This window comes from Copidosoma floridanum, unplaced genomic scaffold, assembly GCF_036245765.1.
Source record: "Copidosoma floridanum isolate Cflo_tuat_1 unplaced genomic scaffold, Cflo_Japanese_pri ptg000011l, whole genome shotgun sequence".
Lineage (NCBI taxonomy): Eukaryota > Metazoa > Arthropoda > Insecta > Hymenoptera > Encyrtidae > Copidosoma > Copidosoma floridanum.
In genome coordinates this window covers 2,114,320-2,126,979 of record NW_028321888.1, presented here as the reverse complement: position 1 = coordinate 2,126,979, position 12,660 = coordinate 2,114,320, and the positions used below count along the sequence as shown (strand labels likewise).

General features: G+C 33.3%; 1 protein-coding gene across 1 annotated transcript in view; it reads right to left on the bottom strand.

The window, feature by feature from the left end:
• Nucleotides 1-12,660, bottom strand: part of alphaCOP (coatomer subunit alpha) — a 288,800-nt gene that overhangs the window by 33,539 nt on the left and 242,601 nt on the right. The window contains exon 4 of the mRNA XM_014363177.2: nt 7,243-8,406. Coding sequence (XP_014218663.2) covers nt 7,243-8,406 — 1,164 coding nt within the window. The remainder of the gene's footprint in view (nt 1-7,242; nt 8,407-12,660) is intronic.

The following is a 12,660-nucleotide window of genomic DNA, read 5'->3' as shown; positions in this document are numbered from 1 at the left end:
TGCCTTAACCCCGTTAGGGTTGTTTCCCCTGGATGGCTGTGGTAGAAAAATCTGCTCTAGTAGTACCAGACCAGTTGGAAGACCAACCACGAAACACCACATTGTTAGAGCAGATTGTGCTCAGGCTAGACGTCTCCTGGTATTACGCTGAAGATGATGGCGTTCAAAATGCCTTTTATTCCGGGAACACGTTTTAGTGGCTCGTGAGAAAATTTGACATAAGTCTATCGTTTTATGGACAAGAGTATTGTCGGTAACCGGGATACCCAGCTGCACGACTCACAACCCTATAGTTGATGCACTACCGGTGAACGATTGTGGTATTCGGCAATTTGCTCGAGGCGTGAAAAGTGAAAAGCTAGCGTATTTTTGAACATCTTTGAGCTTATTAATTAATACTGTTATTAATTTTTTGAAGATAAAAGCCAAAACCATCTAGAAAGTGTCAAGAATCAGTATGAAAAATTTCGGCTAAATCAGGTGAGTAGTTTTCGTGGTTGGCGATTGCAACGGTTTTTGCGACTTTACTTTATACATTAGTAATATTTTTTTGTCGTCCCTTTGATTCCATGTATTATTTTTCAGTTTTACTGCAGTGTAATTATTATTTTGCGTTTTTTAAAATCATTTTTCAGTTTATTTTTTCAACCGATAGCACACGATGTGCTTTTATCCAAAAATTATTAACAACGCGTTTTGCCAAGAATTATTATAAGGTTATTATTGTATGCACAAATGTGACCACTTGCACCATACTATCCGACCAAAGAGCAATGCAACTAGCTAGCATTCGAACAAGGTTACTAATTTAGACCGACTAGTATTTTCTGCCAATTTCCTAAGGAAGAGGAGGATGTACTACACAAAACGCAAACATATACACAACACCATCTTACACATCCGTTCTGACAGGATACTTCACTATAACCAGACGCTTACCTTCAAGGTCTGCGACAACGCAAGATAGAGTCAAGGTTTGTGAAGGAGAATTCGCCTCGAAAATCAACGTTACAGTAATAACACATGATTTAGCAGACAAAAAGAGAGGTGGTGCGATACTCTACAGCCCTTTCTTATCCCATACCAACGTACTCCGTGCATCTAATAGTTGAAAGTGCGCAACAGCTTATATTCTTGCACACTAACACATATACGTACCTAGGGCACTAAAGCAACAAATATATGTGAAACAGCAAGAGATATTTTCAAGCACTTTTGTCTGCGTAAAATGTAGAAGTGTTGTGCTGGACGATCCCGTAAAAAAAGGCGTGTGCGTGCGAAAGCAAGTATGTCAGCAACAACCACTACAATTACCTGTGCCACATCGTCACTCGAGACTGCTACGTCCAAGCCCCCGACTGACTGTCGGATCTCCCAGTGCCCGTTCCTACTACAACGCCAGTTCAGCAAGGTCACGTCAGCAAGGTAGGCTTACTTTTCTTCATACCCCTTACGCTTGGAGTGTCGTGCCATTTGACACGATCAGCTTTATAACATAACAATGTAAGATGTATAGAATAACTTTACCAATGGCCTTCATTCAGAAATTCGGTCGTTTCCATGGAGCCTAATTAATTGTTAAAACTATAACAATATATTAATGGAGTAAGTTTTTGCACATAATTAATAAACAATGTTTCTTACAATTTACAGTTAAAATTTTTTAAACTACAAACAGTAGTTTACATGTCTACATTATTACTGTTATTACGATAATTATCATTATTTTTATTACTATTATGATTATTATTGTTGTTATCATTATTATTTTTATTATTATTGTTGTTGTTATTATTGTTAGTATTATTGTCATAATAATAATAATAATAATAATTATTATTATTATTATTATTATTATTATTATTATTACTATTATTATTGTACATATGGTTATAACTATTATGGCTGAGGAGAGCGTTAGTAGCTCAGAGTACTAGTCACTAAGATAACAGTGAAATAACTGATTTTTCTTCTCATTTAGATGAGTAATAGAAAGATTTAAACAAACTACAGTTGTTTACAAATTTTTTTTAAGGTAAACTAACGAATATGTTTTTAGAAAAAAGAAGCTTGGTCTGATTTCCTACTCAGATTAGGAGTGATCAAACGACTTTTAAGGGTATATTTTTAATGATTGTTCAATTGTGATGAGAAATTACAGTAAGGACAGAAAAACATAAGGCTTACAAAAGTTTTCTGTAATTTCTCGCTTCTTTTTTTTATTGACTACAAATATTGAAGGCATTGAAGTAACAAGAGTTCAAAATTTTATTTTATCACATTCGATTTTATAATTATAGGCAAAACTGTTTAAAAGCATATTTTTTTAATAAAGGCCTGCATTATAACAAGGAATAATATAACACAATGTTTATTAAACTACAACTACAACTGTCACGAGCTCAAAATTAAAATCATTTATCTGATCCTTTTAATAGTAAAAACCCCAGACAATCGTCTTTCTGAAGCAAAAAAAACTTGAGGGCACAATGAGTACGTCTGGAGTAATGAGTAACGCTAATTTAAATTAAACTACAGAATTCCACAGTACTTTATCAGTCTCTTAATTATTTAGAGTGAATTTTATCAAAGCTTGAGATAAAAAATATAAATCGAGTTGTTTTTTTTCTGGCCACAGGGGTTTGATTTTTTATCGATAGCTTTTGTAGTTGATACAAGGAGCATTTTCCCTCTACCAGACTGAAACGCCTGGAACAGTAGGAAACTGCAACTGCAAGGTATTGCTACTAGAAGGCTGACACGGGTCCGTCTCTTCTAAGAACTGCATAACTTTCGGTTGTTCCGTATCAGCTTTGATGTCAGTGTCCACTAAATTTAATAAAAACATTAATGGGGATTAGAGATTTAACACCTCCTCGGTCAGCATCGATACTTGCTTTTCCAAGTAATTACTTTTTTCCATCAACGACGTAACGAAGTCTTTTCGCAGAATGTTGTTATTTTCTTCCGCTTTCTTGACTGAATTTTCTGCTTTTGTAATATTTACTGCTTTTGGCGTACAATGCTTCAAATACAATTCCTTAAAGTTAGCGACATTCCAATACTATAACTTTTTGAACTGATGGATCAACTAACCCATTATTGCTAATACTCCACTTATTTCTAGCGCTTCCATTCTGAAAATGTAAAGTGATGTGAGGGCACTAACATTATTGTTAAAAGTAAATGAGCCTGGGGAAAATATTGTTAAAAACAAATCTTTTATAATATACTTGAATTTATTATTATTAATATTCCATATCGAACATGAGGCACCTTGCCTCAGCAACGGTTACCTATTCACTGAATGTACGTATCGTCATCAAACATGTATTAATCACGCGACTTGAGAGCTTCTACGTATGCTCATGGCTTAGCGTCCCAGCGCCACGCACGTAATTTCAAATTTCCTTATGTTCTAATAATTACAGTTGGCTAAAAGTGACTGTCTAGTCAAACGCTGGAGACTAGCTTGGGGTAGACGCTGCTGTGCACGTGAACTTTTTGCCTACCCAGGCATTAGGTGAGTGCAATTGAACTCATGTTCCTATCTTACTAATATATAAAGCAAAGTCGCTAAAACCGTTGTTATTGCTAACCGCGAAAACTACTGAACCGATTTTTCTGAAATTTTGCACACTAATTCATGATACTTCCTAGATGGTTTTAGTATAGTTTTTATATTGAAAAATTTAATAACAATAGCAATAAATGAGCTCAAAGTTTTGCAAAAATATGCCAGCTTTTCACTTTAGTTCAGTAAGATCCGCTAGGTGGCGTCGACATAAAATCGAGGCTACCTGCAACAGAATTAAATAAGTGTGGTTATAATAAGCCGGAGCGTCTCAATATCCGTGCAATTGTATTCTAGCAGTTCAACGAGCTGCACAGGGCATGCTGATGATAGTCTTGCAGCTGGGTATCCCGGTTACGGATGACACTTTTCTGTGAGGGAGAAGGGACCCAAGTGTCCATTCACCCTGAATCTCGACGAGAGCGATCAAAAAAAAAAAATTAATTCCAACCGATGACGTCTTTGGCATAATATCAAGAGACATATCTAGCCAGAGCACAATCTACACCAACTCTTCAGAGTTGTGTGGCAGTCCCACCATCCCACCTGGTGCAGTAAGAGAATTTTTGACTACAAATGTAAACCAGGGAAAAACAGCTCTGAGAGGCACGGGCAGCCACAACGGCTACCTTCTTGGTCGTCGCGTCCCCAACGCGCTTACCCACATGTTCCCGTCTAACGATGAGCGGTTGGTTATCCGGGGAACGACCCGAAGACAAGATATTCTTTGGTCAGCGGCGTACCTCCCTCCATCATAGTCTCCGTACATCGAGAAGCAAGAATCAAGCAACCCGTAGCCAGCTCTTTATCATCAGGAATAATATAATAAAGAATAGCCTGGAAGTTTCATCACTGGCGCTTTTTAGGGCCATTATAAGTATTTAAGTTCCCTTCTTAACCATCAATTTCATCGGTTCTTTTTAGGATCCACCTAAGTGTAAACTACCTTGCCAATAAATACATTTTTACTACCATTTCCGGAAGCGATTCGTCGACTAAAAGACTATATTAACTAAAGACGGGCACTATTAAACAAAGTCAGTCATTCACTGTCAGACGTCACAAGCGGAGTTGTTCGCCGCAAGGCTGGGAACCCCAGTGACCGTCGACCCTATATAACCCTCTTGACTCTAAGCATTTAACCAGGAATCACTGATCCTCTCCAAGGTCTGCGCTGGGAAAAGCTATAACAGCTATGAAGGAAAAAAAACTTGAGCCAACGGGACAGCCTCCACTGAACAAGTATCACTAACCAATCTCCCCATCTAAGATCACCAAAACAACTGAATCTGCAAATAAAAAAGGTGCTTTAGACACCAACGTCTTCGACGTTATACCAGGAGACGTTGGGAAAGAGCACCACAACTAGCCCCAAAGCTTCGGACTTTGTAATTTTTCTCCCAATCTGTCTGGGTCTTCAACAGCAAGTCAGAGAAGATCACCCTGAGGTATCCAGGCAGTCACAATTGCTGTTAACTGCAGTCAAGAAAGAGTTAACTTAAGAAGCTCACCGGTCTTTTTTAGGGCCATCGGACGTCAAACTACCTTGCTAACAAATTTATTAGAACTTAACAAAGTTGACAGAAAACAGCCTTTAGGGGTCACAAAAATTTTAAGCATACCAAAAGTCGCAAGAGGGTGGATTGGAAGAAAAACTTCAAATGTGTCTAATAAATACAATTTTACTTAGGCGTCAAGAAACTGACGGAGAAAATTTATCGAGATTGAAACAGCAGCGTCAAAATCGACAGCTAAAGAGTCCATTACGTGAGAGATCAGCTTTTCAATGTACCCTCACAGCAATCTCTGAAATCTTTAAAGATCCTACTTCAGATTTTTTAATGAGTAGATAATGTATTTGTGTTTTTGTGGCGATAAAAATGTAGGGTTTAAGGTCCAGGACTTTGTAGCTCAGGTAATAAAGTTGTGAGATATGAGAAAAAAAATTTTTTTTCAATAAAAATTTTTTGGGGGTTTAAAATCTTAATAGCTTTAAAAAATAGCCCTTTTCGTGAATTACACGGGAGAAACTGTAAATCAACGGCTTCTTATGGCCACCGATTATCTTATGGCATAAAGAACGCACGGTACTCTTCAGCATGATTATTTTTTTGAATTTTTACACCTTATTATTTGACGAAACAAACTATATGGATTCCGAAAAAATATGTTTTTAATAAGAAGATTTTTGTTCTAAGATGTATCAGGAATATGTGTAAAATTTCTAACTAAAAATGTTTCACATTACATGTCAACACACTTCGGTGTTTTATTTAGTAAGTCTCGGGCGAAGCCGAGACGGGGGGCTGCTAGTTTATAATAAGTTAAGCTTGTATAAAAAAGGCAAAAATTTTTTAATGAAATATTGGCACTTCACAGCAACGCCCACTAGTTTGTATGGTTTGTATAATATGTTTGTATAGTACAAAACTCGATGTTTCACGCTTGTTTGGTATGTGCCTTTATAAACACAGCTACCAACACCAAAGCGCTTTACAGTACTTACGAATCAAGAAAGAAAACCGTATATATAAAGACAAGCACACGTATGCGTACGTATAGTTTTCGAAGCACTCCAATTATAACATGTACAGTTAGCCTATCATTAAAATCAAATTATTTTTTAATATGGCGTGTATCCCATTAATTTATTACTTTGTATTACGAATAAGAACCGTTTTGTCAATGGCCTGGACTAGCATTGCATTGCTACTGTACCCGACAGGAATAACTAGGCTTACCTTGAGATGTTAATAACATGAAAAGTGCATTTTTCGAATTTAAGTCTAAAAAAAAAAAATTACTCCAAGTCGATTTGATAGTTTGAAATAAGGCTTTTATAATTAAAAAAATAGCTTCATAGGTAGTAGACAGGACTTTACTTGATCAATACACTATATACTTACATTTTAGGAACACATTAATGATGTCAGAAGGTGATTTTATACACAGCAACAATTTTAGAAACTAAAGTATTATTTTGCTCACACATTTGGAAAACACTACTGTACTTACTATAAGACCAAGCTATTATGTTACTTTAAGTGGCAATGAAAGAAAACTATTTAGATAAAAAGTGAACAAAAGAAGTTTTAACGCTTTTTCGGAAAATTTTTAGTTAAATGGTGATAATTATAACTATACATAAAGATGACCACGGTACTGCAGTGATTCAGGCTGCGGTTTTTATTATTCGGGGACTTGGTAATACATGTTTAGGAGTTTGGTAATACACGTTCAGGAGTTTGAGACTCAGCCTTTACTCTCGAGGCTTTTACGTGGTTTTTATTTCTGGAATTAATTTGGTAAACAACTTTGTAAGGTAAAATATAAAAATACTGTCACCACGAACGTCACAGTAAGATGATTAAATATTTTCTCCTTCTTCGTATCTATATTGTAAAACTACTACTTCTCAATGAAAATAAATTTAGTGATAGAGCACAAGAAAAATGTTATAACTTTTTTGCCTCTTTTTAATTATAATAAAATGAAGCTTTCTATTAATAATTAAAACATTTATAAAATCTTGCTAACAGTGCATAAGAGCTTTGAACATGGTCTACATTTTTATTGTGTATTAAATATTTGTAAAAGTTTTAGCAAAATATTATTGTTATCATATTTATATAAAATCAAACACCTTACATGAAAATTATATGCATTACCTGTAACACTTGTCTAACTTGTTGAGCTACATCTGGTCTTGGACCCAGTTCCAATAATCTCCTGGCAAATGACCTAGCTGTCTTATAGTTTTTATATTTAAATAATGTATTTACAGCTGTCCTTAACGTAAGAATTTGATGAACTGGTTGTAAGTGACAATGTGTAAAGTAAGCTACCATTTCACAAATTCTTTTTTGGTTATCCGAACTTGTTTTTAAAATGTTTTTTCTTTCACATTCTATTTTTAAAACTAATATATACTCTCGACATATTTGAACAAGTTGTTGAGCTTCAGCAATATCTTGCCTTGAATCTAAAGCTAGTAATGGTATACTAAGAAGAATTGACTGCAGCTTGTCGATGGCTTCACTAAATTTTCCAGCTGTAGTTAAATGATAACTTACTTGTAAATGTTGAACAAGGTCAGAAAGATGTAATGCTATAGCTGGAAAACCTAACTTTAAATGATTTTCCTTAAAGCTTCTTAATAAAAAATTGTGTAGTGAAGGTAGACTTGTCAGTAACGATATAGATGCTTTTGAACAAGAATATAAACTCGTAAAGATTGGTTTAAATTTATTAAAATTTACCACGCCTATTTGTTCATGTAGCAATCTAAACGCAGATTCATAAGATCCAGCTAAGACATGATCGACAGCTAATTGCGAATTATTAATCCAATTTTGTACCACTGGTATTCCTTTAACTGGACAGGCGAAATAATTATCATTAGATTGTGGTGTGTTAAATGATTCTAATTCAGTTGGTAAATCAACGTCTTCAACATCCCAACCAATATATTCACTCCGATCATTATTATTTTTTGTCATATCATTAATTGGCTCTTTATCATTTGTTATAACTTCATCTTCTTCACTTCCCCAACCTTCAGCAATCAGAATATTTTCTTGGGGAGTCAAAGAGGAACTTATCTGATTTTTGTTTCTTGCAGTCACTGTTGTATCAAAAAACCCTTTAGATACAGTAAGCAAGGGCCAGTTACAATCTGTTTGACTGACAGGTATAGGAGGGCTCATATAAAATGATTCTGTACCAAGATCAGCACATAAATCCTCTGCGTTATTATTCTCCTCGGAATCATTTTGGCAGCCTAATTTGTATGTCTTACTTGCAACATCAGCTAAAATAAACTGACCAGAATTCTGAAAGAAAAAACATTCCTAAATACACATTTTTCAACTTTCATAATATTTAAAAAAAAGAATAATACATTAAAGAAATTTAACTATCCTCAGAAAAGCTTAAGGAAAATATTTATTTATGCACAAACAATTCCCGTTTTTTATTTTCATAGAAATGCATTTTTAACGTTTCAATGACTTAGACAAGTACTTGTGTAACTTTTTCAAGATAAAATAGTATAGTACGTCACAAGGCAGGGGAGTAGTACATTCCCGTCAGCGTGTATATTGCCACCTAAGGAGAAGCCGAGGGTGGCAAATACGCGGACGGTGATGTGCTATTTTCTTACCGAGTGACGTATACGACTTTTCTTCATACCCGGCGGGAAGTTTGCGACCCAAAAAAAGTTATTTGTTGCTTAATTTAATTTAAAATCAACATGCAGTCGTTCCATCGTTCAATGTGAACGCTCATGCGTTTGTTGATCTAGGGACTCTAGGGAAATAAAGATCAAGCGAGATAGAAAACAATATATAGCGACTGCGGTACTGTATGCAGCAGCCACGCTCGTAGAAGTCGTTCAATTACATATAAAATTCAATTACACACAAAATTTGTATTAAAATCTGTTATACTGGCACTATGGGAATTATATTGGTATATTATGCTCCTGTGACGGTTGTTTTCTTACATGAAAAATTTACTTGGAATTAATATGTAAGCTTTGTTCATATATACTCACACAATCACTTTCAGTACTCAGACGTATAGAGACTGAGTTCCTAATTATTTTTAATTGTTGAGTATAACACTACACACTGGCTAATCATTATTCTAACACTGCAATCTGAATATTCGCACGGCATAAGTATTGAGGTTACGATCCGAGCGTTTTGGTTTTCGTCAGCTGAGTGTAGTACATTATCGACTATAGCTGTATACACATGAGTAGCTGACGACTGACATAAGAAAATAACTAGGAGAGAGCTGCGCAGTACGTTAGTGCGCATCACAAAAATTCCCGTCCTGGTCAGAAATGCATAACTTCCCGGCCTGAAATCAGGACGGGAATTCGAACTTCCCGTCAGGGTATGATGAAAAATCTTTTTTTGGATAGTCCTACACTATAAGTAACTTAATTATATATTAAAAATAAACCACAGTAAAAAGTAGTAAATAGATATTTGTGCATTCTTAAACAAAACCTCTCAGATTCTATAGGAATCTAAATTTTTGTTTGCTTGACCTAAATTTTTAGAATAACAGTATCGTACAAGCCTCAAGTAATATAAAACGCTGTAAAAGTTAAAATTTTAATAAAAAAATAATATAAATGTTACATTATAATCATTATTTATAAGGATCGTAAAATAAGGACAGGAAAAAATGATCAAGAAAGGTACTTTGAAACGTACAACTATAAAAATTTAGACTTAAACGTTCCAAAATCGAATCTTTAGTAGAACACTTTAACATATCAATATTTATCTACAGTGATACAAATCAAGTGATGATTATATTGATATCTGGACCGATAGTCAAACTATCAGTTATAAGCAAAATAATAAAAATTTGAAGACAACTTAAAATAAAGACAGCTGGTTTGTTAAAAATGACAAAATAATCAATAGCCATACGAATATGTTAAGAAAAATTGGTCAATCAAATTTCAAACGAAGATAAAAGATTCCTCGGAGAAATAAGTACTTTTATATTGGAACTTTTCACGCATTTAGAATTAAAAAAACGATGATGAAACATCGGAAAATGAATTTTATTTTTGAGTAGTTTAAAAATGTTACGCAAACAATCAGATACAGCTGCCAAAAAAGGAATGCATCATGCAATGAAACAATACCTTACACGAGCTAACTACTAATTTAAATAATACTAAATTAACAATATAGTAATACTTGCGATGAATTACAAACATAAATGAAAACAGACAACATAATGGAAAAAGAAGCATTACGATAAAATGGTACATGAATGACACTAAATTGCGTCAGATCAATCAAACAACGCATGATTTTTTTCTCGATTTTAACATAGGTCAATCGCTTATGGGTCAAAATATCAACAATCTTAAAAAATATTTGAGAATTCTTGCTTAACTGAATGTCAAAGATAAAAATTTAAAAAAAAAGACTGTTTATGTTTGTAAGTTACAATACTAATCAAACAATTACAGCAACAACTTCTACATTACATAGCAGAAACCAATTGGTTTTTTTACAAACAACGCTTAAAGATCCAATGATAATAATTTCCTGAAAAATTCAAGCAAATCATCATAGCAATGATCTTTAATGTTCGATTATAGCATTACTTTTAAGAACAATTGATTACGTACATCCATAATCAAAATTATTTATCACAAAATCACATGGATCAAAACGATATACGACGAAGTAATTGTATGATGTAAGCTGCTAAAGCTAACTCAACAACAATCGACCTAAGAAAATCTTTGACAATAGAAGGTACAGATGAATGCACAACAGAAATTCGAGTATCAAGCATCAATAGTTAAAAATAATTATTTCCAAGCACTGCCTTTCAGCATAAACGTTGTACCTGACTTACTAAAATTTTCTAGTTATGAATTAAGTTAATAACGTATTTTAGATTACCTTCGAAAATTAATAAATAAGGAATTTTAGAATTACAAAAAATTTTAAAGTTCTTACTTTAAGTCTGAAAAAATTTACAGCAGTTAAAGTTGAACATATAATTACGCTTATTAACTCTAGAAGCGACATAATATGTACATCACAACAGTTCTAATATGATCAATTAGAAAAATTAAGAACACATAAAACGTGACCAATAAACAAGAAAACAATCAAAGATGCAGTAAGTTTCCGATAAAGTAGTAGGTTTAAAATCTAGCGATTAAAGGCTAAAAATTAGAGCAAGCATGAGAGTGAGAGATTCTGTACTCTAGTTTATACATTCAACTTAACTTATCAATAAGCAAAAGATTTATATCAATAAGATGCAAGAATAACAAAAATGCAGCGACGTTTGAATTAGACACACCTCACAGACTGCTAAACCACCTGTATTTTTTGCTGTTAGACGTGTAAGTTCCACAACCACTTACACATCTACGTATAATATGCCATTTTTTATTTTATTTATTTATTTATTTATTTATAACCAGAGTGTATAAGAAATACAGAGAAATAGAAACATATGAATTTCCTTGCAACCCATATGCAAATGCAACAGGCATATGCAAATACCTATTTGCAGGCTGGTTTATCTTAACTTTAATTACAATATAAAAAGATATAAAAACATATAACCTAATTACTATACACCAAAGTACTAGTTAGGCTTACACCCAAACAAAATAATAGAATGCTCTTTGGAAGAGTTAGTAAAAATTTCATATAATATAATTAGTGATCTCAGTACTATATAAGTCTAAACTAGTATACTTCTAAAAGCTTATTAGTGCATATCCATTTTCTTATTTTATCTAAATCTTGTTTTTTCGTAATATCTAATAGTTATTTGTTGATTCACCAAATAATTTTGAAGCACATTTATAACTGTTTTTATAACTTGGAGGTTTTTGTTATTTTTGATAATTGTATGAATTTATTTCTAGTTATACTATTAGAAATCTAACATTGTTTTTGTAATTTACTGTAATAAAATCGAGTAGACTCAAAATCATAAGGTTGTCTTGCAGATAAAGGATTCAGCCTCTAACCCCCCTCCAACCCCCTTAAAACACCTTGTTATTCGTTCGTTTTCATGCTGTTTTGTCTATTTAATTACATCTTCCTCCATCTCCCACGCATCCCTGTAATAATAAAAAAAAAAAACTATTTATGTACCAAAATAATAATTTATTTCGAAAACATTGTTTATTATGAATTAATAAATTGTGAATTTTCATTTGTCTCTTAAAGTTTTCTAGCTTTGAAAATCCTTTTCCACATTTTGTACAAAATTTGTTGAATTTTTCATTTACTCTGAATTTTTATATGTCCATTTGAATGTGTTGATCTCTCAAATTTTTTATTACAATACATTCATGTAATTATTTTTTCTAAACTGTGTTCCTTTTGATGTCTAACATAATTCTGTTTTAAAGTAAATACAATTTTACAAGTATCACAAGCGTATAATAATTTTCAATACATCTTTTTTTGTTCTATTAACTTTTCAGGGTTCAAAAATTTTGTTTTATATACATTGCAGATGAATAAACCTGTTAAACTATAAGATAATTTTTTATTACAAGTTTTATTTAATCA